The sequence below is a fragment of the Agrilus planipennis genome, unplaced genomic scaffold (assembly GCF_000699045.2).
Source record: "Agrilus planipennis isolate EAB-ADULT unplaced genomic scaffold, Apla_2.0 scaffold9, whole genome shotgun sequence".
In the NCBI taxonomy this organism is placed as follows: domain Eukaryota; kingdom Metazoa; phylum Arthropoda; class Insecta; order Coleoptera; family Buprestidae; genus Agrilus; species Agrilus planipennis.
In genome coordinates, this window is record NW_020442467.1 from 754,119 (window position 1) to 781,718 (window position 27,600).

The 27,600-nt window shown below is 36.3% G+C and overlaps 1 protein-coding gene across 8 annotated transcripts in view; it reads right to left on the minus strand.

The window, feature by feature from the left end:
- Nucleotides 1-27,600, minus strand: part of LOC108736912 (hemicentin-2) — a 465,590-nt gene that overhangs the window by 222,536 nt on the left and 215,454 nt on the right. For all 8 annotated transcript variants that reach the window (XM_025981202.1, XM_025981203.1, XM_025981199.1 and 5 more), the window contains one exon: nt 11,505-11,666. In XM_025981202.1, coding sequence (XP_025836987.1) covers nt 11,505-11,666 — 162 coding nt within the window. The remainder of the gene's footprint in view (nt 1-11,504; nt 11,667-27,600) is intronic.

The window sequence follows — 27,600 nt, forward strand, 5'->3', positions numbered from 1 at the left end:
TCTGTAATATCTTCGAAAATATTCCTTTAAATTACATGCTGTAAAGGGCCATATTGATCTATATTAAATGCACAATGTATTTAAAAGTACTTAATTGGATAAGGATTAATGCTGTATTGCTTAAAATCGCTTCGTAAATAAGCCATTATTTCTCGTAAAAAGTAAAGGATAAAAAATGGTTATAGTGGGTTATCCCTAAGAGATAGACATATACCATCGCGGTCTTTTTTGTAGAACTTTTTAAGGTGTACAATACTGTAGTACATTATTTTGATCTATCTCGTAGGGTTCAGCCAGCGTTTGCAATGTAAGCGCAAAAAAATGTGTTTATTTACGACATCATATTACAAACCTCTAAACTTATCAGTGTTTCTCTACTATATTATGTTTATATTATACATATAAATCTTCCTCTTGAATTACTCTATTTATTAAAAGAAACCACATTAAAGTCCATTGCGTAGTTTTAAAGATCTAAGCAGACATAGGGACAGACAGCGGGGGAAATGCGTTGCATGATTTCGTTACATAGCAACTCGCATGAAACGAACTTACCCTACCGTGCGTAAAACAGTTTCACTTCAAAAAAAGAGTAGGTGCAACTTAACAGAAATACTTTGACCCCTGAGATTTCGAGAGAACGGCGCAAAAGAGAAAGGAAGAGCATTCGGAAGAGAAGAGATGCATTTGATGATTACGTTTGCCGCTCGATATTTGTGTTCACCGCAGGGTGTCGTAACTGTATCGATAGTATTAACACAAAAATTAATAATGCACTATGAAAGAAGTAGATTCGCCTATTTTGCATTTGGTTTTTTTTAATAACTTTTGAAAGCATTTTATCCACCTCGAAAATTAGGTGAAAATGATTGTTAATTATGCATACCTATTTTTGTTTTGAGATTTAAACTTGTTCTATGACAATAAGGAGCGAGCAATATCAGTTGTGTCCATCGCGCATTGCTGTGCGTAAATATTCCGAGCGTCAAGCTACTTCTGCCAAGTAATACCATCAAAAAAGTGTTTAAAATTTACAGTACGTTTCTAGATTTCGTCGGGTCATTTAATAATACGTATTCCTGGTGAAGTCAGTTTTTTAATAAAAATCTGAAATCATAAATTTAGGAATATAGATGAATATGCGTCGCTGTCAAAATTTGGCGCATTATTAAATTCCTGAGTTTTTAATTAAAAAACGGATTTTATGATGTTTACGCCCCTCAGGGTACAAATAACAACTCAAGCTTTGCTTTGACTGATTGATTTTATTATTTTTTTTATTAACGATTTGATAACTGTTTACTTTTAGAATATTGTGAACAGGAAAGTATTTTTTTCTCAGAATGTTTCGCAAGGTACAACGTTTTTATATTTTACAGGGTAAATAATAGGATTCAATTCGATGTGAAAAAGCAAGAAGTCCTTGAAATACAACTTACCTACTCCTTTAAGCAAAAAAAACTCCTAATTGATAAATTCCTACAGTAAAAATCCTATATAGTAATAGTAACAAAAGAAACAGGAAAGCAGTACACTTTAAGAAAACATCTACTCGATTTCGAGATGATCGATCGAAAAGAACATCATCATAAGGTCGTCAGTCCTAAGACTGGTTGGACACGCACCTCCACTTCTTCCTATCCTGAGATAATCTTCGCATTTCTCTAAAACCAGAACATCCCACATCCTTAACTATGTGCGAACAATAATTTAATCTAGGTCTACTTTTACTCCTCTTAAGTCCTGTTTCTGCCTCTAACATGTCTCTGACTAGACCTTCACGCCTGAGAAGGTGTCCTACCAACCTATCTCTCCTATTTTTTATTACCTTCCATAGATTCCTATGTTCTATTATTATTTCTAATACCTCTTCACTTTTAACTTTCTCTATCTACGGTATCATCATCATTCTGTTTCTGCTTCTAATATATCACTGACTAGACCTTCATGTCTGAGAATGTGTTCTACCAACCTATCTCGCCTATTTTTTATTACCTTCCATAGAGTGCTCTGTTCTCCTATTCTTTCTAATACCTCTTCTAATACCTTCTATATCCGCGGTATCCGCATCATTCACCGGTTACACCACATTTCGAACGTGTCTAACCTTTTAAATGAAAAACCGGAAGCAAAATTCACATGGATGCCTTAAAAATAAGATACAATTTGAGTGGATCGTCTGTTGTTAGTCTGAGTAGATCGATTGGTACCTTTACGCGCATACCTCCAAAATTTCGGATAATCATTCTGATATGAAAATAATTAGAGTTCAAAGTTCCCGTACAATACAAACTCTGTTTTCAAATTAAATTTGCTTCTAGGAAGGGCGGGCACGAGAGCTGTCTCGTAAATTGCAAACTAATTAATGAGTTTAATTTTAACGAGCTTGGGCTTCAAGTGCCAATGATGAACTGGAGGTTCACTTTCTGAACTTGCCAACGTTTCATTTTCGGATTCAAACACATTCCTTATTACGTCAGTAGGTACAATGCAGTTAGGTCTACACGATGTTATACGTATTTTAATCTAAGGACGGAGTGTCTGTTCTCAAATTAGTTTCTATTCTCATTAGAAAACAATCGTAGGATAAGCTAGTTATAGAAAGCTTTATATCTATCATAGTACTTAATGGTTGGTCCATATCTATGGAAAATCCTCTAATCCTGGATCATCCCTTTTTTCAAACAGCGGTGTCGTTTCTTCTTTTATATTTTGTGTTAAAAATGTTCGTCTTTTTTGTTCACTTTTACCCCTCCTACTATGACGTCACTGCCGTAATCCATCTTTGACAGCTGTCATCATCAGCCAGCTACAGGGGAGCACCTTGTGATCAGGAAGTAACAGATGAAAGCGGAGTGCCATAGGGGGCTCAAGACGTGGAGCACCTGCAGAGGGAATGTGGCGAAGCCCTGAGTGACGTTGACAGCTGTCAAAAATGGCTAACGAACGTTACGTCAAACTAGGCGTGGAGGGGGTAAAAGTGAACAAAAAGAACGAACATTTTTAACACAAAACATAATAGAAGAAACGTCACCGATGTTTAAAAAAAAAGGGATGATCCAGGATTAGGATTTTCCATAGATATGGACCAACCATTACTACGATAGATATAAAGCCTCCTATAACTTGCTCCATTTCCCTTGGAATCGCTTATTCTACGTTTTGTTTTTTAATGAACAAAAATGCCGTAGCTTATATATTTTAAGGTTTTACATAAGATGCTTTACTTACATCAAAATTGTTACCTAAAAAAGGTCCAGAGCGGAACAGTATCGTCATTAAAATTTCACCTGGAGTTACTGTTTACCGTTGGGATTGGCACCTTTTACATGTGGTCTTTTCGCATGCAAGGAATAGTGAAGGAGTTGTAAGTCTGACAGTCTCCTTTTTCCTTTTAAAGGGGAATTTTCATTCGTTTCTTGGTCTGCCATAACAGTAAGTAAGTAATTAATAATTAATTAAAAAATTAAAGAGAAGACTCACAAAAATTTTTTGAGCGGACTCGTGTTTCGCCCTCTTCATACGTGGGCATTATCAACGCGAGACTCGTGGATGATCATCAGTGGGCGAAACACAAGTCCGCTGAAAAAGTTTTTGTGGTAATTAGGGGTGAGTCTTCTTTTTAATTTTTAATTAATTGCTGTCGCAACACTTCAACCTTTTCTGTTAATATGAATATTAACTATAATGGACTCCTAAAATTACAATAGTTACTGATAAGAAAAAGGAAATACTGAAAGTATGAGTACATAAAAAGCGTTTCTTCTAATTTGTCATTCTAGGTGGTACCCACCTACGTACTTTTTAAAAGCGAATTGAAATTCCAACAGGCGCATCTTTGTGTGGATATATACACGTTGACAATGAATGTGTTTTTCCAGAATTGGAATAAAAAGCTTTTTAAACTTTAACTAGAAATATTAGAAGCGCTCTTTGTTCGTTTGCACTCGACGTACGTACGTACCTACATTCAATGGCTTATTGCCACGAAGTTTTGTAATTTCATTATACCAGGCACATTTTTACCGTTTTCCTTTGCAACCAATTTACATAGCATACCGCGTTTTATGAGATTAAATACCTATAATAGGCCTTTCCTTTTTTCTGACTTTCTAGTGTCTTTTAATTGAAATCGAAATATTCGTACAAATTTTATGCATTATATGCAAACCTGGTGGTCATATCAGAAAAGTGAAAAATTAAAAAACAAGATAAGGCGCTTTTATCTTTCGACTAATTCCGTGAGGTAAACGTTCAAAGCTTCTTCCACTTATTAAGTTGTTTACAACAGCAGTAAAATCCAGTTCAAGCCTAGACATAATTTATAAATATAAAAAGGATAGTTTTACTTATCTCATGGTATACCTACTGTTCATGTGTAATCTCACATGTTACATATGTACCTATTATATTCATCATCAAGCTAAGTCATAAAAAACTTTTTTTTTCCTAATATTAATTAATCATGTTTGTAACGTCTTTTAGAGGTGATAAGTTTTTTTCATGTAATTAATATTAATAAACTTTTTAAAAAGTCGATTTTGTCCATTGAAAAGTTAATTTTTTGATGAGTTTTATTGGAACCACATATAAATTACCAATTTTTGTAATCATCAGTACTTGCACCATAAGCCACAGATAAAGCGGAAGTTTATGTATACATTCAAGACAAAAAAATTAAACCAAATGGACAGACGGATAGTGCATTAGTATATATTGTCAGAAATATTCGTTGTTGCGATGCTACCGAATTCGACTTTATGTTACAATCTCAGGACTGTGTCGAATTTGTTTGAGATCCAGTTGGAAATAAAAATTTTATACAACTCACAAAACTTTTACTTACTTTTATATAATGGAGTTCATAATACAATAACAATATATAAGAGATATCAGTACAAAAGTTGGACGTAAAATCATTAAATGACTAGACGAGGGGTGGTCAACCCGCGCCCTGCGGGTCCTCTTTGAACATTTTTGTGGACCGCCAGGATTATTGTTGTTTACCGTGAAATCATGAGGAGAATTTTCTCAAAATGTTGGTTTTAACGGAGCTAATACTCGATATAAAACACTAGAATTACATATGAATTATTAATTATGAAATAACAGATTATAACTACAGGCACAACGAAGAAAAAATCAATAGAAAACGCAACTAAGCAAGAAGGACAAAACGTAACAAACTCTAAATTATGTGACAAAATCAAAAACTGTTCTGGTGCCACCACCAATACCTGGTATGCAACAAAAGAATACGAATAAAATGATTCGAAGTGATCTGTATTCTGTCGAAATTGCCAGACGCGGATCGCGATTTCGATCTTTTTGGATCTCATCAGCGCGTCGCAGGCAGCTCCGATAAAACACAGACCAACTTTTACCCGCTGTCTTAACAGTGCGTTTTAGAAAATACTACAAATGGCGCAGTAAACGCCATCTGTAGCAGGATGCTACATTTTGGGATTACGTATGCTCCAAGGTCCACTTGTGTGGATATATACTTGCTGAAAACGAATCCCGGCGTAGCCAACCTCAACGTGATAGGCACGTTAGCTTAATCGAATAAAATGATTCGAAGTGGTCTGTATTCTGTCGAAATTGCCCGACGCGGATCGCGATTTCGATCTTTTTGGATCTCATCAGCGCGTCGCAGGCAGCTCCGACAGAACATAGACCAACTTTTACCCGCTGTCTTAACAGTGCGTTTTAGAAAATACTACAAATGGCGCGGTAATCGCCAAAGAAAATATAAATAAAAAACTCAAATTGATAAGAAGAAGGACAAAACGTAACAAACTCTAAATTATGTGACAAAATCAAAAACTGTTCTGGTGCCACCACCAATACCTGGTATGCAACAAAAGAATACGAATAAAATGATTCGAAGTGGTCTGTATTCTGTCGAAATTGCCCGACGCGGATCGCGATTTCGATCTTTTTGGATCTCATCAGCGCGTCGCAGGCAGCTCCGACAGAACATAGACCAACTATTACCTGCTGTCTTAACAGTGCGTTTTAGAAAACACTACAAATTGCGCAGTAAACGCCATCATTTTCAGCAAGTAGATATCCACACAAGTGGACCTTGTTGGAGCATACGTAATCCTAAAATGTAGCATCGTGCTACAGATGGCGTTTACTGCGCCATTTGTAGTATGTATTCAAAGTATGACTCGGCCTCGAGTTATGAAATTGCTATAACCAGCATACAATTGAAGAGCATCGATTATACGACTAACAAAGCTGGTTGCCATTGAGGACGTTCGCAGAACCTGACCATTGGGACCAAATTGACCTATTATTGTTTGCAATACACATTTGACTACCTTGTATGCATTTGAAGTTATGGAAACCAATCCAATAACACAGAATAGGTTGAATAATGATAAGCAAATCTATCTCTAACAACTAAAAAAATATTAAAATAAAACTGAAAAATTTTACTAAATAAAATCATTTTACAATGATCGCTGATTTTCGGTATCTACGAAATCAGACAATTCATATGGAAAGAGCAGTAGAGATATAAAACAAAAGATAGCGCAGGGTAGAGTAACCTTTAACAAAAAGAAGTCACTTCTCTGGTCGCGAACAGTTAATTTAGAAATTCAATTCAATATGGCAAAATGGGTCAACTTTAAATGACGAAATTTCAGTACTACCAACGGCATGCTAATTTAAAAGAATTTTTTATAAGATTTATTTTCTATTAAGCTTCATAAAGGGAAGAAAAATTAGGCAAAGAGCGAATATAGATAGGAGACGAAAGATAAGTGGATGATTTTAGAAGCCAAATAAGTCAGAACGAAAGGAGTAGTAGGGATATAAAGCAGAGGATAGCGCAGGGTCGTGTCACCTTCAATAAAAAGAAGTCACTTCTATGCTCGCGAACGGTTAATTTAGAAATTCGAAAAAAGGTTGTTAAAAGTGTATATTTGGAGCGCGGCGCTGTACGGGTGCGAAACATGGACAGTGGGCGCGGCGGAAAAGAAAACGTTAGAAGCCTTCGAAATGTGGTGTTATAGGCGAATGATGAGGATAACGTGGGTAGAAAAGGTTAGAAATGAAGAGGTATTAGAATGAACAGGAGAACAGAGGACTTGTGATTTTATCAATTGTAGCTGCCGATCTAACCTATTTGACAATAAGAACTTACAGACGCGACTGTTTCTTAATAAGTGCTCGATTTTGGACATATTTTTGATACCCTATGTACGGATCCTTCTTACTATAATAACCGACTTGTAATTTAATGCAATGCTGAGACAGCACTTTTTTCCATAAATATAGTTTAGGCAACTAGACTTTTATAATTTGTTTTTCTGGTCCAAGTTGTATTAGTCGAATTACATTTTCGTGAGGTAATAACCTGTCTTGGTGATGAACTTTTTTCATAAAATCAAGAATAATGCCTCCAGTTCAGTCTCCTCTATTCAATGAAAATGTCTCCATAAATCTCACATTTGTATAACGTAACGATGAAGTTACTTAGGTGTGTAAAAAAGCGGGACTTTGCAGGATAAAAGGGATATATACGACAAAAATGCGCTGCCAGTTTCAAAGCTTGTTTAAAATTATAGGCAGACGAGACGCTTTATGCAATTCACGAGGATAGTAGACACATTTAAAGCCAGTGTTGGTAACACGTTTATGACAACGTCGCACCAAATTATAAAGTTCGGTGTGTGTAAACTAGATATATGTTACTGGGAAAAATTCTAAAAAAAATGCTGTTAAGCTGAGTTTATTGTCTGCCTCGAATATTTAAAAAGTAACTGCCTTTTGCGTAAACCATCAAAGCCAAAAAACACTAGAGCAAACTAAACATCAGCTAAATAATTACAAAGAATATTACCTTTTATCGTAAACTGATTTGGGAAATATTTTAACTATGAATTAGAAGCATTTCAGATGTGGTGTTATAGGTCGATGATAAATATGCTGTGGACGAAAGAGATTAGTAATGAAGAGGTGTTAGAAAGAGTAGAGAGGGCGCTTTGTAAGTTAATAAAAACCAGGAGATATGGGATGATAGGGAACCTTCCGAGACATAGTATGACAATTTCTAAAACATACAGAGTTAGTTTCATCATCATAAGGTCGACAGTTCTAAGACTGGTTGGACACGCACCTCCACTCTTTCCTATCCTGAGCTAATATTCGCAATTATTTCTTTTTTGTCAACGATGGCAAGGTGTAAGAGTAATTTGTTAGTTAGAAACATGTGAATGTATGTCCAGGATAGAATAGTATGGTCATAGTCAAACATTCTTATTCAGAACAATCAACTGACTGATAAAACGAGTGGTCTAGCCTTTAACACGTAATAATTATTAATATAGGTAAATGTGAAATAACAGACAAATATTTCAACAAAGGGTTCTTCATTTCTGTACTCAGCTTAAACATAACGCAACGTACAGGGTACGGCTTACTTGCACAATCCATTATTTAAAGTCATCCGTCGTCAACTACATTCAGGGGTAAATGGTAAAAATCGAATACGATTCTAGACGATTTGGTCTTGCTTGTGGACTAATCCAAAAGTCTAGACCCGCCTCCATAAGCTTTGTGTGAAATGGATTTTACAACCATTTCTACTTATGTATCTAGAAAAACCGTTCGAAATACATTAACATTCAATTCTTTTGAAAATTGCCCATATGGCTTCTCCTAGCTATATCTGGTAAACCGAGCGGCATGACCTAGAGGTTCAGACCACTGCTTAGCATTTGGGAGGACGCTAGTTCGATTCCGGGTCAGTCTGCCTCGGTCCAAGTTTTTCTGTGATTTCCTTAGATCACTTAGACAAATGCTGGGTCAGTAATATTCCACAGATAATATTTTATTCTCTTCTGTTCTCATTTGGTACGTCTCATCTTTCTCACTCTAGTCACCACCCACCCATTCTCACGATTCTTGAAAGTAGGCTGATGAAGGCCTTCTGCCATACCCTCCGACGTAGTCCAGAGGGACTGCCCACCCGTTAGCATTATTGGCTGATAGGAATAAAACACCCAAAGTTTTTTTATATCTGGTAACAGTGTACATAGATTGTATATTTGTAACTGTTTCTTTGCTGAAAAATGCAATAATTCGATCGTTCGTGCTACAAGTCTAAAATTTTCTGGAAGAACTATTTCACTTGGGATGGAATAACATATTGTGCTGTATTTTGTTGGGTGCTTTGGCTTAAACATATAATATACTCTTCAAAAGTTGACGAATATTGAATTACAGGTAGAATTTTAAAACTGACGAAACGAGAAATTACCCTACCATAACAAAGAAAGCTGTTTTAACCCGAAGCATCACATAAAAATTTGTCTTTTTAATTATTCCTCTGTAAACAATAGCGAACTCATTTATCTCACCTACTAAATTATGTATAAACTGCTTTTTTGTAAGGATTGTACCCGGTTTTAAATTAACCTATTGCTGTGCGAAGCTTTTTCGTTAAAATTATGTAGTCGTTAGAAGTTTACTGGTGGGATAGAACAAACATTATTTCTCTTTTTGAATTTAAGCAATTTTTTTATTTAAGAGCGTATTTTTGTTCGTGTTCATCCCAGAGAAACAAAAAGCAAGTAAATTGCATATTTGCTATGTTGTAGGTATACAATTCAACATGTGAGCAATAACAACTTTGCCCACGGTCTTAGTACCGTCCATTTCTGTACTCCCTACAGAGAAAAGATACGATGCTGAAGATTCATGGGCTTCCGCAACACTATATACACCGAACCTAGAGGTTTAGACCATTGCTTAGCATTTTGAAATTATCTCTTTTCGATTCCGGGTCCATCTGCCCTGGTCCAAGACTTTCTGTGGTTTCCTTGAATAACTTAAGCAAATTCTGGGACAGTTATTGCTACAGAAAAGCAATCTTTTGTTCTCTTTTGTGTTTATTTTATATGCCTCATCTTTCTGACTCAAACCATCACCAACCCTTTCCCACGAATCGTAAAACGAGGCTGAAAGAGGTGTTCCGCCCTACCCAAAAACTTTCAAAATCGGCTCCTTCTGCGTCGATGCAGCGCTGCCAGCGCGATTTCCAAGCATTGAAGGCGTTACGGAAGGCATTCTCCGGAATAGCCTTAAGAGCCGCGGTGCATGCTGCTTGGATCCCCTCTGTCGTCTCAAAATGCTTGCCTTTCATCGGCCTATTCAGACGAGCAAACACAAAAAATCGAGGGGGGGGCACATCTGGGCTGTAGGCCTTGGTCAGGTAGCTATCCACAAGAAAGGCGGTGTGAGCCGGGGCGTTGTCGTGGTGCAACTTCCAGTCGGCTGCGATTTCTTGTCGGACCCGATTGACCCTTCGTTTGAGTCTCTTGAGCACTTCCACGCAAAACTTGGCGTTGACGGTTTGTCCAGGAGGAACAAATTCATGGTGGACGATGCCTTTCATGTCAAAAAAGACAATGAGCATCGTTTTCACTTTGGATTTGCTCATTCTTCTCTTTTTTGGGCGAGGAGACGCCGGCGTGTGCCACTCGGAAGATTTTTTTTTGTTGTTTGTTTCGGGATCATACTCAAAGATCCATGACTCGTCACCTGTGATTACGTTATTCAAAAATTAGGGGTCACTTTCACACATGTTTAAATTTTCTTGGCACACTTCCACTCGCCGCAATTTCTGGTCGTCAGTGAGCACTTTTCGGACCATCTTCGCGCACACCTTGCGCATGTTCAAAGGCACCGTCACGATGTCATGAACCACAGATTTTGGTAAATTTAATATCTGGACAATTAAACGAATACTTAGTCAACGGTCTGAGTTCAAAACTTCGCGCACACGAGTCACGAGTTAGCTAGGAATGCCCTCTACCGAATCCAGTCGGTGCGCGCATGCTCCGAAGTACAGTCGCGGCGGAAGGAAATTAGTCCTATTACTTTCCGGACAAACCCTGTAGTTGACGTATCTCTGACCACTTTTCTTAATTTTGGTTCAAACAATAATCGCTTATACTGATGAAGTAATTAGATTAAAGAAATAATTGAAAGTAACGTGGTGATAAACAGGCCTTACATTTTTCTTTGCGATAATAAAATATTTTGTCCCTAAGTTGGCTTTTTTAAGTGTTTACAGTATCTTGAGAAGGGAAAGATATGAAATTTGAATTTAAAACATAAGCATACAACCAGAAAAGCTACCGTATTCAGATATGTGGTGAAAAATTGATATTTTTAGAAAAATACTTGTTTTGTTATGTAAATGTCATCTAGAAAGATCAACAGCGAAAATAAAGCATTCTTTTCTTCAGATTGAACAACTTTTCGGTTCATTGAAAATAAACTGTGAGATTTTCGGACTCATTGTCTGCATTATGAAAAGGATCTCTCCGTTTGTTTTGTAGATGTTTTCTTTTTTTTTTTGTTGGGTTTACATTTTTCGTTCGCGTATTCACCAGTGTTCCGCATTTTTGAGGAACACTCGGGTCACAAAGGCGCTCAAAAATTATGCCTATTCATTTTTCCGTTGTATAAAAGTACCTTACCATTCACATCAGCTGTAATCCAGGATACAATTGGCTCCTCTAATGCAGCGCTCTCGACTCGGCATTCAAATCTCGCACCAAGATCGCCTCTTGTAAGCGTAATACTCAGCTTCGAGCGCCCCGTTCCAACGCCTTCACCGTCGTCGTGAGAACTGTACGAAGCTGAAAAAGAAATAGAGAAAATTGACTGTGATGGATATGCTTTTTAAAAAGACGCAGCTCGTTCAAATCAAATGTATTTATCTGCTCTTTTTATTGTACAATCAAACACTCAGTATTGTCTAATGCGATTTATAATTTATTATTAACGGTCAGCATGACATAGACTGTTTCAATAAATCATCTAGTTTAGTGAAATTTGTCATAACAAATGAAAAGGGTCCTAGTTGTAATTAACGAATTTAAATGATTCTTTTTGGAGTGAAACTTCTTTGGGTTCGATGGGAGTAAAATTTCAAGGCCATGAAACGACACGTTTTGCAACGTTTTGTCTCGCGACGCGATAGGTTATGAGAATAGAAGGGCGCGCATGCGCATATCGGTATTACAGTCAGCTGTTAGTCACTAGCATCTCATATATTATAGTATAATGTATATTCACTATACTATAGTGTTAAATTAATGTTTTGGTTATATCTATGCAGTTATATTACAGTAAGTGTATTACACTAAATGTTTATTTAACAACAATTAATATTTATTTAAGAGTAAGTATTGTTATGTATTAATTCTAATTCCNCAGTTATGTTACAGTAAGTGTATTAAGTAAATATTAACGTTTCGTCTCGCGAAGCGATAGGCTATGAGAATAGAAAGGTTATATCTGTGCAGTTCCTTGTAGTTATTGATAGTTTACGGTTTCTTAAGCATTTGGAAAAATAAACGGAAGCGAAAAACATTTGACCATTTTTTTGTTATTGAATTACATAAAACGTATTAAAGTAATACTCCTTAGGTAGACTAAAAATAAAATATGTTGGAAAACATAAATCCTGAAAATTCTCGTACTCCCTCTTTCTTTCACCAATCATTACTTATTCGTTAGGAAGTTTCACTTCTTTCACGTGTACTTGCACCTGTTTTTTTTAGACTTCTAATGCTACGTATAAACTAAAAAGCAAAACAGCATCAGTTCAAATCCATTCGTTATATTTTGATATTGATCTCGAGGTATAAACCTAATTGAGCTAGAGTAATCTACCAAATCGAAGTTTTACGTGAAAGTAAGTGGATATAAGCTGTGGGTCAGTAGTATCTGACAAGGCTTAACAAAGCTACGTACCAAATTAACAAACATTAAGAAGTTCTAGCGAGGAGGAGTTAGAGATAGCTTTAGCTTCCGCGACGGGAAAGAAAAGGGTAGAAGTGTTCGAAATGTGGTGTTACAGGCGAAAAAGGAGGATACCGTGGATAGAGAAGGTTAAAAATGAAGAGGTAGTAGAAAGAATACGAGAACAAAGGACGCTATGGATGTCATTAAGGAATAGGCGAGATAGGTTAGTAGGACACCTTCTCAGTCACAAAGGTCTAGTCAGGGATATATTAGAGGCAGAAACAGGAGTTAGGAGGGTAGAAGTAGACCTAGATTAGATTACTGTTCGGAAATAGTTAAGGATATGGGTTGTTCTAGTTTTAGGGATATGCGAAGATTAGCTCAGGATAGCAATTAGTGGAAATGCGTGTCCAACCAGTCTTAGGACGGACGACCTTGTGATGATGAAGAAGTTCTTAGTCAGTAATTTATCTGAATTTCAATCGACAGCGATATACATACAGCCCATGACTATATTATATGAACTTGTCTTTAAGTAATAGTTTCAGTTTGGTCGGGAATTATTGAAACTGTCTATAGAGAGCTGATGAGAACTAAGAAGATCAAAACTGCTATCCAGGTCTGAATTTAACGTTCTTTCAGATATAATGTATTGCTACCTAGTTGGTTTTTGCTTTTTACTGATCCATCTAGTGCTTAAGATAAATCTCTGACCAAGAACGTTGACATTCTTATTAATGTATTTTCTTAATTTGGTTTTTTAGCCTATCATCTACATAAATCTGAATATCAGTAGAGATCGAGATATTGCCAGTAGTTTGATATTAAATCACTTTTTACATAATTATAATTCACGAGTTATAGGTACATATAATATTCTTCGAGATGAATGCAGAAATCAGAAATCAGGGAATACTATTTTTAATAGTCGATACGACGTCATTAATTTGCAAAGAATTCGGACCACTTTCATTACCTAAGACTGAAAGGAGCAAAAAACGCTACGTAAAAACATTTCAATACCAACTATTAATCTCTAAGGTTCTTTAAAAAAGGCGAATGGAAGTTAAAGTTGATGAAAACTGCTAAACTGATATTGACTAGACAGTGAGCTTGTCAATTAATTAAGCTTTGAAAAACCAAATGAAAGAAATGAAATATACAAGACTGTTCATTTTCACCCAGAGTGCCCATACCTTTGGCGTTTCTCTCAAGCAGTATTACCGAGAAAGGCAGATACAATTGATTTCTGATGGATTCATGGATAGTCCGTGTAATACCTACTTAAATATTAATATGAAAAGAATGATAAGGACAGGGAAGTTGTTATATATTTAAAGCGTGATGTCCCTTGAAAATACCTTTTTGTGAATTTGAAAACCAAATACTTATATACAACACGTTTGGTACAGGTTGCAATGGCAACTGACAAAGTTTATTTAGAGAAGAAGGAATGGTATAGTTGAGACAATCAAAATTTGCGAAGACCGCAATAAATTATCTGTGAGAATGGACGTATCTTCTTGCTTGTTTAGAAATAGATCACTAATCTACAAGAGATGACAGAGTTTGGTGGTTAAAGCCGAAGGTCCCGGGTTCGATTTCCAGCGAGGGTGTGGCAACAAATTATCCCTCAGTAACCTGAGGTAGTTTATAGCGAGTGAAAAATAAAAAATGAATTTTCATATTGATATTTCATATTAACCGCTATCAAAATTGTTAAAGTCTTCCATTTATTGTTGTGCTAAACATTTCCGCCAATGTATACCTGTCAATCTGGCCGTCTCCGCTTGTTTTCCTTAGACGCCGCGCCGTTCGCTGTATGACACTAGCCCGTAGGAAAAATTTGTAAATTCCATTCAAAACCATTTGACATAAATGGAAAAATAATTCAAATATTCAATAACAAATCCATTAATATTTACATAGGAAAAATTCCCATTGATTTTCAATGGGAACCAATGCAAAATTTCTAAATTCTATTTAAAACCATTCAATATAAGTGGAAAAACAATTGGGTACGTAAAAATGGAGAAGATCTGGTTTGAGATGATTAAAACTTGTTAAAAAAATGAAGAAAAACGTGCTGAAGTTAATGTGATTGTCAAAGCAAGTTGTAAAAATAATAAACAAGACATTATTTGGAATAATAATTGTCATGTAATTCATATTTTATCTTGATTAAAACGAATGTCATTTAATTACCAATAACAATAATTAAAGGTAAAAAATAAAGAATTGACACTAGAATTTCCATTGGGTTCAGGAATGGAAGTTCCAATGGAACGCAATGGCAATCCCAATGCGTTCAGCAATGGAAGTCTCATTGAGTTCGGGAAAATCCCATTCGTCCCATTGGCAATTCTCCATTTATTACCATTAATATTATTATCAGTGGTAATTAAATGGCATTTTTTTAATGGAAATAGAATGGAAATTTTTCCTACGGGAGAAATAGCTGGTGGAAACGTATTTTAGCGACTGAAAACGCGACGAAAGCGATTTAATACTTTAAGTAGCATTGAGGAATTGATGTGTTTTAGTTCTACTTAATAGTAGCAACACAAGGTCTATCTATCAGTTGGTATAATTCATTGAAATTACTACATATGTCTACTGAAGACACTCACAGCAAGGGATAACGAAAATTTTTAATACGAAACATCAAAAACTACTCCAAAATCGAGAGACCCTTTTTAGAAGTATGGACGATTGATACTTTTTGGGTGGGTCTAACTTCTATTACACTCTATTTTTGTTATTATATATAAATCTTATCCTCTTTAAGAATCTTCCATTCAACGATTCCTCGGTCTCAGTGGAAGGAAGTGGTTGATTTGATATTTTACAGAAAATGATACGGTGTTACGATAACGTTGAATTTATGACCTTATAACTTTTTGTTCCTCCTTTAAAATTGAATAAGGAAACTTAAGAATAAATTAATTAGCTAATTTCACTTTTAGCGCTAGTTGCTGGTAGTTTCAGAGGGAGGAACACGAAATTTAAGCAACGTAATTTCAGGAAATTTATGTTGCTAGTTTGAATTGGTTCATTATTCAAGATTTTATCTTGTCAGAGAGCAGCTTAAGTTTGAAATAAAGTTTCTAGAAGTTTATGAAGGTATTAACTCAAACGGCCCACTATACAAGCCTAACTAAGCGTGACTAAAGGCAGACATGAAACTTTTCCAACCTAAGCTAACTTCCAAACTTTTATAAATTCAAAAATAATAACCATTGTAATGAATAACGGACACGGCAGCCATATAATACTTCTACTAGTACCTTAGTGGACGGAAACCTTCCTGATTACCTTTATTCTAGATTGTACAGTCCTTTATGGTCAAGTATATATTACATTATGTTTCTTTTATTACTTAGCTGCCAATGCAACCTAGTTAACTAACATTTATTACAATGGCGAAAATTTTCAGTCAAACGTATTGTATAACAAAAAATTTATACAATGTATTGGGCATTGATTTTTGGCTTTATTGTTGTCATTTTATCATTATATCAGGAGTAAATATAAAAAGAAGCTTGCCAAGGGATAGAGGTAGACATATACTGAGAAATAGATGTACACCTACTTATAACAAGACTTTATTTTTAGTTTTAGGTAAGGCATGACAATAATAATATCATCATCATAACGACAACAGACCGAAAACTGTTTGAACACACACCTCCAGTTCCACCCACCTTAAGGATGTTTGGGAGGTACAATCGGAGACAAGAGTACATAAAATTAGAAATTCGTGTTTAATTACGTTTTGCAGCATATCATGAGGTAAATAAATACCAATGAATTTAATCTGTTCGGTTAACGAATCTCCATAAAATGACGTGTAAAATTACAATTTTTTAAAATTTCAATAACTTTTTAACGGTTTAGTGAATCGATTTGTAATTTTTACAGGAGTTTTAGAATTGAATGAGGAACGTTCTTCCAAATTTTTATTTGTCTCGTAGCATTTTGACATACCTCCGAAACATCCTTAAACAAATCTTCGCAATTCTTGAAAACTAAAGCACCCTTTATCTCTAACCATTTGAGAACAGTAACCTAATCAAGGTCTACTTCATCCCCTCTCAACTATTTGTACTTCTCTAACTAGCCCTTTATATCCGGGAAGATGTTCTACTGATCTATTTCCACTATTTCTTATTTTGAGTTCCATAGCGTCCTCTGTTCTCCTAGTCTTTTCAATACCTGATGCTCATTTTTAATTTTTTCTATTCTTTCACGTTATCTACTATTTACTACAAGATATTTCTCATAATCTGAAAAAGGTCCCTAAAAACCAATTGTTTAGGATCAACATTTTATTTTGTACTAACCATAGGATAATAAAAAAATATTTTATACTTTTTAAAACTGACGTTAGAGCTGTATTTCAGTTATTGCCTGCAATAGAATATTTTTATTTTGGAAATATGTCCATATAATGCAGCATAAAATGGCATAATTCTGTCGAATAGTCACGATATGCCAATCACTGATAACATAAACGTTAAACAATAGATGCCATCCTTTTAATAATATCGTGTCATCGTATTGTTTTTCATTCAGCATGCGTTTAATGTCCTTTGTCCGTTGTTCAGTTTTTTTGACTTCTTCAAACAATAAACGCATTGTTCACTATTTTCATGTTGCACAATTTTGCCTATCTGCTCTGAGTTTTAAAAAAATATAAAAAGACAACCGTCACCAACCGTTATCTATTAAACGAGTTTGAAATGAAGTAAAATGCGGCGCATGGTCGAATGGCTGTCGCATTTGTTGCACCGGCCTTATCTAAAACGTGTTCGTGCTATGGTGTAAGTCCACCTTTATGGTTCGACCATGATCGTAACATAATGTAGATACTAATTTATGTTATATACAAAAGAGATGTTCTTTTCTTGGAATTTTCTACAATTGCAAAAGAGTTTTTGTGTGCTTAATTACATCATGATAATAATTAGACAAAATTAATTACTTCCATAGGTGCAAGTCGACCAACGAGACGTGGCCCCCTGACTTTTTTACGTTCGGTTCAGATGATAGACAAGAACCGCAATCGGCTAGAAAATGATGCCGCATACATTCGGAAAAACCATTAAAATTCACAATCAGTTGCTCCTTGGAAACACACCGCTCCCCCCCCACCCTATGTTTGTTTTTATTATGTTTATTTAATCCTTTACTATGTTCATATTGGGTCGATTTAATAATCGATATTGATGATCACTCTAGTTTTTCAAATTGCTTTACTTTCATATACTTTTATTATAAATAACATGGTATACATTTAGAGAACACACGAAGTGTGGAAATTAAGTTTCGGGAATTGGTCAATTAAAAACAAACAAATCAAGTTGTTTTACAAAATTTTATCATCGACCTTTACAATAGTCTCCGTTTAACTCTGCACAACGATTCCAACGTTGCTCTCACGATTCAAAGCACTTTTGGTAATTTTTTGAAGTTAACTCGTTCAGCACCACGGTTACAGTTTTTTTTTTGAGTTTCTCTATGCCAATATCATGAGCACTCTTGGGGATTTTCTGTCTCACATTCGGAGCAACGGCAGCGACTGGATGATTCAGGTGATCACCAGGAGACCTGGATATTTGAGTATGACCCCAAGATCCGTAAACAAAGTCAGCAGTGGGTAGAAAAGGGTGAGGAGAGTCCAACAAAAGCGAGGATGTCTAGGTCGCGACTGAAGGCAATGTTGATCATATTTTTCGATATCGTTCATCGTGAATATTTTCTTGGAGGCGAAATAGTAACTGGACAGTTATGTTAGCGTCCGGGCACGCGTTTTCCGCGGGAACGACTGGACCCTGCACCACGACAATGCGCCGGCCCATTCCTCGTTCATTGTACAAAAGTTTTTGGCGAAAAAAAAAGCATTCCAACGATGCCGCACTTACCCTATAGCCCGATATTGCCCCCTGCGAATTTTTTTTATTCTCCAAGATGAAGTCACACCTCAATGGAGCTCATCGTGGTGGCATAGAGGAGCTCAAAAAACCGTATCCCTGGTGCTAAACGGGTTAACTTCAAACGATTACCAAGAGTGCTTTGAATCGTGAAAGCAACGTTGGAATCGTTATGTAGAGTTAAACGGAGACTATTGCGAAGGTCGTTAATACAATTTTGTAAAAAACCTGATTTGTTTGTTTTTTATTGGAGGCGATTCGACCCTGCGCTATCCTCTGCTTTATATCCCTACTACTCCTTCCCTCCTGACTTATCTGACTTTCTAGACACTTAAAATATCCACTTCTTCTAATCCTTCGTTTCCTATCTTTATATTTGCTCTTTCCCTTGCATATCAGTATTTTTGTTTTACTTTTATTTATTTTCATACAATACTGTTTTGTCAATACGGTTTCCATTTTATTTAAAGCTATATCTAACTCCTCCTTGCTAGATGGCAGCTATATCATCTACAAATCTAAGCATGCTACTTTCTTGCCGCTCTATATCTGTCCCTACAGTAGTACTGTCTTTAATGATGTTGATCGCGTTTTCGAGTATAGATAAAAAAGTAGCAGCTACAGTGTGCATCCCTGTCTGACTCCCTTCCTAATATTTACTTCTCTACGTTGCTGCTCCAGCTCTATAACTTCCTGTTGCTCTTTATACAAACTAAGTATCAATCTTCTAATTGTGTAATTCATCTGTACTTTTATTAAGTATGTATATTTAACTTCTTATCCCATAAGATACAATAGTTAAATTGTCGATTACCACGATTAACATATTTAAACTTTTGGGTAGGTACTTATAGGTGCCATGGCAATTAAAAATTAATCCGTTAGCCGTTTTGTATTGAATGGTTCACTGTCAATAAAATTTGCTTTGAGGTTAATTTACCAAACGCCCACATAATGCATTTTGGATTAATTCCGTAATTAATGTTTAAATATAACGTAGTTGGTTAAAGTGTCACAGTACATAATAATGCACGGCATTGTTAACGTTTCACTTGTCAATTTACAATGTCAGATAGAAATACGGCATAGTTTCAGCAATGTATTGAATAGCAAAATTGATATTTACTTGGTGGTAAACATGCGCTGATTCGACCGATTGAACGATGACCCGGCCGCCTAATACAAATTAGAAACCGTTATTAAATCTATGCGCAAACAGATCGTTGCGTTTATTTGAAACCACTGACTTGTTTATTTTAAGCGAAACATCCGTCGTCACACGAATATAAGTTAAAACGTTAATAAGATACAGGGTGATTTTCAAATCAGCTGCAACCTTGCAGGTGATGCTAGGACCCTATAATATAAGAAAATTAAGTAAATATCTGCAGATCCGCAAGTTCACCGATTTCGATAAAAAAACCTTGACAAGCCAGTTAGAGAAATAGATACGACAATGCAACGCCGTATTCAATCAGCTAGTTCTTTTAACGTTGTAACCTGGATGCATTTAATCAATCGATGATATTGGCAGCAAATCAGTGTGTAATTGTAGATATGACAATGCAACGCCGCATTCAATCAGCCAGTTCCTTTAACGTTGTAACCTGCATGCATTTAATCAATCGATATTGGCAGCAAGTCAATGATTGATCGTAGATACGAGAATGCAACGCCGCATTCAATCATCNAAATCAGCTGCAACCTTGCAGGTGATGCTAGGACCCTATAATATAAGAAAATTAAGTAAATATCTGCAGATCCGCAAGTTCACCGATTTCGATAAAAAAACCTTGACAAGCCAGTTAGAGAAATAGATACGACAATGCAACGCCGTATTCAATCAGCTAGTTCTTTTAACGTTGTAACCTGGATGCATTTAATCAATCGATGATATTGGCAGCAAATCAGTGTGTAATTGTAGATATGACAATGCAACGCCGCATTCAATCAGCCAGTTCCTTTAACGTTGTAACCTGCATGCATTTAATCAATCGATATTGGCAGCAAGTCAATGATTGATCGTAGATACGAGAATGCAACGCCGCATTCAATCATCTGGTTCTTTTAACATTGTAACCTGGATGCATTTAATCAGTCGATGATATTGACAGCAAGTCAGCGTGTGATTGTACAGTAATCGAAAGGGACACCCTATTTTTGTGAACCGTCAGTATCGACGCCTAAACCATTACATCTAAAAAGACGAAATCCCTGATTTTCATAGAAGTCAACCCCCGAAGTAATACACGAGAAATATTACGCAACGTTGGTTCTCCTTACGTGACAGTGTGGCAAACTTTACTGAAACAATTGGTACATTTTTATTATTTACAGCGAATGCAAACCTTGCAACAAGCTGAGTTAAAGCCGCTAGTGGATATATCTCAGTGGTTTCAACAGGACAGTGCTACAGAGCAGGATGTTGTTTACGGACGAATGTTGTTTCACGGGATAACAGTAGCCAATAATCCGCATGCCGCGCATTCTTCGCGATTTCAACAACGCAGAATTCTTGGAGATTCTCTATTCATACCGTTCATTCTACCTCCACGTTTAAACGGCGTGACGTATTTTGGCTTTTTTTACCAAACAATTCCCAATGTACTTTAGGACATACCGTTTTTTTCATCAAGAAGGTGTATCTGTATCCGCTCATATTGTACGATCAGTGCGTCAGTTTCTACATGAGCAGTTTCCTGGTGGTTGAATTCGACGTGGGTGCACTGTGGCTTGACCGGCGCCTAGGTTCTAAGACTTGTTTGTATGGAACAGCGCGTGTATCAAGCACAACACAACACTAATGATCTGAATGGCCATGTAATGATCGCTGCAAATGAAATACGCTAAATGCCGGACGATTTTGCACAAACCAAAAATAATTTCGGTAAACGTTTAGGTGACTGCCTTCTTGCATAGGGTTCTGACTTCGAATAATTGAACAATTTTTCTAATGGACGTATGTATGTAGGTACGTTTAGTGGTATTGTTCTCGGATCCAAAAACCCCTCTGTAAGAAGCGGTAAGTTCACTTACAAGCAAAAGTCAGTAAATAATTGATTTTTTGTCGTAGGATAATAGGGCTATTGGGCTATTGGCAAATCACCAACAAAAAAGGATAACGCGCCTGACAAAAAATCGATGCTGGTGTGAAAATTTACCTTATCGTTAATAACATTAGGATAATCCAGATGATTTTCATTTACCTGCTAATGTTTACGTAACATACAATCAGCGACGAATAAATTTATTATTTAATTCATTTATCGTAATAGATCTCTAAACAATACGTGTAACAGTAAATTGTTTGTTTATCTGAGACGTTCGATAACCGGCACCGTTTACATTCTAGATGGAAGTACCTGCAGAGTTTTTATTTCAATTCAATGTTCGGTATACACCTACGTTGCCAATTCACGTACAGGGCAGACTTCCCATTGCAAACTGTTGTGATTTTCTTAAAAAGCTTTTTTGCTCTTAATTATGCTGTTTAACTCACCATGCGATTCTTTATTGCATCTAGATTGTATCCTTTACAGCATCGCACTTACTTTTACTACACCATGTATTGCATTTTCTGTATTATCAGCTAGCTCAAAGTTCGGTTCTTGTTGAATTGGGTGACAAAAATGTAATTTCTCGATAATAACTACAATACTTTGAAAATTGTTTAATTTAAAGATAAGTGTTTTGAATCCTTTACTCCGTTTTAGACCACCGTCTCCTTTAAGGTCGATAAATCTTTCTATTGTAAAAGTCAGAATTACTAACTCTCTAGGTAGAGGACTTTAGAGTTGAGAAGTAAATTTTTAAGGTTTGCGTATTCTAATTTCCGTTTAGTTCGGAAGTTATCTTACCGATACGATCTACCAAAATTAAACAAAGTAGAATTTAAATACGCCCGTGGGGTAAATGTCCACGCTTACCCCGAGACGAATTGTTTACATAAAACACTTAGGAATCTCAAGTGGCTTCTCAATCTAATTTGAATGTAAATTAAATAATTTCGATACAGGCGAGGCTGAAACGAAATTACTCAGGAAATTTTGTAAGATATACCGACGATTTCAGGATATTACGGGGCAAATCGTTTTCGTTCAGATTGATTGTAGAATATTCCATTTGCTTTCTTCTCTTCTCCTTTTTATACTATAAAGGTGGTATGAAATAAGCATTTAGTGAATGATTGCTTCCTTGAAATGCAAATTTATTAAGAACAAGAAAAAAAAAGGCTATTTGAAAGAGAAAAAGCAAATATTTGCATCTGCTTTAGCAAACAATTGTAGAATCTGAAGTAATTCTCTAATGTAACCATCGTGCTTTGTTTTTTCTTGTGGGCATAGATGAACTTACATTTTATAAATTACCTTTTTCTAGGAATTTGATATTTTACATTTGACTTAAATGGTGATAATATCTATGTTTACAGAATAAATGTAAGTTTTTAATGAATATTTGTGCTGCTGAGATAGATGATGGTTTGACATTCTGAAAATTACTGACGATTAAAACGGCTAATGAATTATTGAAACTATCCAAATGACCCACTTTCGCTGTCCACGATTTTACCATTCGATCGGAATTCTTAAATAAAAATGGCTAATACTTTGACGCGTTAGGCTGGATCCACACTATAAGGTCGATCGCGGTTCGTTCGCGGTCAGATCTCGGTCTGGTAAAATATTATCAAATGAAAAACAATGTGTGCATTCATACTATCCGTAACAGTCAAGTTCCGGTCGAATTCCATTCCAGTCATGACATGTATCGATAGTATGAATGCTCTTCTGTTCCTGGTTCAGTCAGCTATTACCCGTTGAAGCGACAATTGCATCAAATGTAATTAATGTACATTTGAATCGTTTTATTAAATTCCTATTGTAAAAGTAAAACTAAAATACTGGTATGCAAGGAAAGAAAAAGTACGGAAAGAGCGAATATGAATATAGGAGACGAAAAATCAGTAGAAGTGGCTGATTTTAGATATCTAGGAAGTCAGATAAGTCAGGACGGAAGGAGTAGTAGGGATATAAAGCAGAGGATAGCGCAGGGTCGTGTCGCCTTTAATAAAAAGAAGTCACTTCTATGCTCGCGAACGGTTAATTTAGAAATTCGAAAAAGGTTGTTAAAGNTCGACGGGACTTAAGTCTTGACTAAACTCTTGTACAAGCTAGAGGGGGTGGATCAGCTTGCGAGTTTCGATGATTTAGGGAGCCGGACTATAGGTTCAGCCATAATGGGGGGCGGGGGTTCTTACAGAGAAACCAGACTTGAGAGAAACAGTCCTTGAACGAGGGCAGCAGCTCTTTGAGTACTCAGGGTGGCAAAGATCACGAGGATCGGTGTGGCACTCTGATGCACAATACTGCGATGTGGAAGGCAACTGGAAACCACCACATTATGATCCCGAGTAAAATGTACTAGTCAGAGACATTAGAGGCAGAAGCAGGAGTTAGAAGGGGTACAGGTAGACCTGGGTTAGATTACTGTTCGCAAATAGTTAAGGATGTGGGTTGTTCTAGTTCCAACCAGTCTTAGGACTGACGACTCTATGATGATAATGATGATGATGATGGAGTAATTTAAAAATTTTATTATTTAAGTTAATTCTCAATACTATTCTAATTAAATGACGATAGAGAGTGTGGTATTCTCCTTCCGTTTTTTCGTTGCAGTAAGCTTGGATGTATCCACATTCTTCTCCTTACTTCATGTTTTCTTCTTGCGTTGATAATATTATCTTCTTCGTCAAGAATATAAGATATAACAGCTAATTCTTCAATCGAAAAGTTCAATGACGTTTTTCGGTCGCGAATATTACATGATATTAAATACTTTAAGGTTTATTTTATTGCTACTTATGAGCCAAATATATCCGACTTCGATTATTGACGGTTCAATACTGAATCGTAAACTGAGTGAGGTTGTCTAATAATGCGAACATGATTATATTTTACCTGACCGGGATCGGGCCGCAAACGAACCGTGATCAACCTTATAGTGTGGACCCAGCCTTAAGCGTTCTTACATGTCAATGATCACTTGTGACATTGTAAGGTCATAGATAGGATGCAATAATGGCTGTGGCTAAATGCCTGCTGCGAGTTTGAAATGAAGTAAAATGCGGCGCATGGTCGAATGGCTGTCGCATTTGTTGCACCGGCCTTATCTAAAACGTGTTGGTGCTATGGTGTAAGTCCACCTTTATGGTTCGACCATGATCGTAACATAATGTAGATACTAATTTATGTTATATACAAAAGAGATGTTCTTTTCTTGGAATTTTCTACAATTGCAAAAGAGTTTTTGTGTGCTTAATTACATCATGATAATAATTAGACAAAATTAATTACTTCCATAGGTGCAAGTCGACCAACGAGACGTGGCCCCCTGACTTTTTTACGTTCGGTTCAGATGATAGACAAGAACCGCAATTGGCTAGAAAATGATGCCGCATACATTCGGAAAAACCATTAAAATTCACAATCAGTTGCTCCTTGGAAACACACCGCTCCCCCCCCACCCTATGTTTGTTTTTATTATGTTTATTTAATCCTTTACTATGTTCATATTGGGTCGATTTAATAATCGATATTGATGATCACTCTAGTTTTTCAAATTGCTTTACTTTCATATACTTTTATTATAAATAACATGGTATACATTTAGAGAACACACGAAGTGTGGAAATTAAGTTTCGGGAATTGGTCAATTAAAAACAAACAAATCAAGTTGTTTTACAAAATTTTATCATCGACCTTTACAATAGTCTCCGTTTAACTCTGCACAACGATTCCAACGTTGCTCTCACGATTCAAAGCACTTTTGGTAATTTTTTGAAGTTAACTCGTTCAGCACCACGGTTACAGTTTTTTTTTGAGTTTCTCTATGCCAATATCATGAGCACTCTTGGGGATTTTCTGTCTCACATTCGGAGCAACGGCAGCGACTGGATGATTCAGGTGATCACCAGGAGACCTGGATATTTGAGTATGACCCCAAGATCCGTAAACAAAGTCAGCAGTGGGTAGAAAAGGGTGAGGAGAGTCCAACAAAAGCGAGGATGTCTAGGTCGCGACTGAAGGCAATGTTGATCATATTTTTCGATATCGTTCATCGTGAATATTTTCTTGGAGGCGAAATAGTAACTGGACAGTTATGTTAGCGTCCGGGCACGCGTTTTCCGCGGGAACGACTGGACCCTGCACCACGACAATGCGCCGGCCCATTCCTCGTTCATTGTACAAAAGTTTTTGGCGAAAAAAAAAGCATTCCAACGATGCCGCACTTACCCTATAGCCCGATATTGCCCCCTGCGAATTTTTTTTATTCTCCAAGATGAAGTCACACCTCAATGGAGCTCATCGTGGTGGCATAGAGGAGCTCAAAAAACCGTATCNAAGAAAGGTTAAGAGTATTCAAAACGTGGTGTTATAGGTGAATGGTGAAGATTACCGTGGATAGAAATGGAATTAGAAATTGAGAGGTACTCATTACGACGTAGTTGGAAAGATACAAATAAACCTTTAACGCATAGTCTTTTGATATGGGGGCTCAATATGCAGCATCTTCAATAACACGTATAAAAATATATAGAGGTTGACGACAGCACCAATAGTCACGGTTAGCGTCTTCCCGTTTATCTACATATGAGCTAGTGACAAAATTCTGGAGGTACGATACTTTAGTGGCAAAGTGTTGCCCATTATAACTTTTTATCGGGATGACGAATCGAAGGCGAAAAATTGGAAAAGGTGGCTGATTTTAGTTATCTAGAAAGTCAGATAAGTCAGGACGGAAAGAGTAGTAGTCGCCTTCAATAAAAATGTCACGTCTACGCTCGCGAAGGGTTAATTTAGAAATTCGAAAAAGATTGTTAAAGGTGTAGGTTTGGACCGGAGAGTTGTACGGATGCGAAACATAGACGATGTGCGCGGAGGAAAAGAAAAGAGTAGAAGCTTTCGAAATATGTTATTACGGGGGAATGATGAGGATACCGTGGATAGAGAAGGTTAGAAATGAAGAGCATTAGAAAGAGTAGGAGAACAGAAATCAATAAGAAATAGGCGAGATAGGTTTTATGGTTCAACCTCTTTGCGTTCAGTGTAATTTAGATTTATTTCTTACCGTCGACCACTTAACAATCATTTTGTTATCAAACCTATAAATATGTATGTAATATTTAAAGGGTGCATAGTGTTTTAATAGTCAATCTACAAACAACCCCCTTTTTAAAAACACTACTACTTGATGGTTACATAATGCGCGACTTTGAACTACTACAGTCTGTCGGATGTGATGCCCACCATAAAAGCAGCATCGACATATTTATTATCGTTAAACCATTAATAAATAGCGCACTGCATTTCACGTTATGGTATTGCATCTACCACATATGTGAAATTTAGAGAACTGTTCGTCAAAATGTATGAGGTAGCTACCCATGTGGTGATCAGTAAACAAAATTTAATCTTACATTTCGGATGCACTTCAGCCAAGACTTGCTTTGTACCTTGAATTTCCGTTTGGTCTGGCAAATTAGCGCATGTAATTTAATATTTCTCCCGTAAACAGCCTTTGTTCATTTGCAGTATTAACTAAAATAGCGAAAATTCGATTCACTCGCAAGAAGTAGGGTTAGAACGGTCCCAGTATTAGGGTTTTGTGGCTCCCGTTACCTGTTTAATATTCAAATTACATTATGCCTGCCTGCAAGCTCTTAACCGAAACTTTTCTATGAAGTAAAAACGTTTTTCTCTTCAAGTATCTCAAATATCACGAAATATAAAACTAACTATACTTGGATGTTCTCCGAAATTATAAAATAAATAGTATAGTGTGCATTAATATAACAACTCTATTTTTGGTGCGCATACCTTTCCCATTTAAG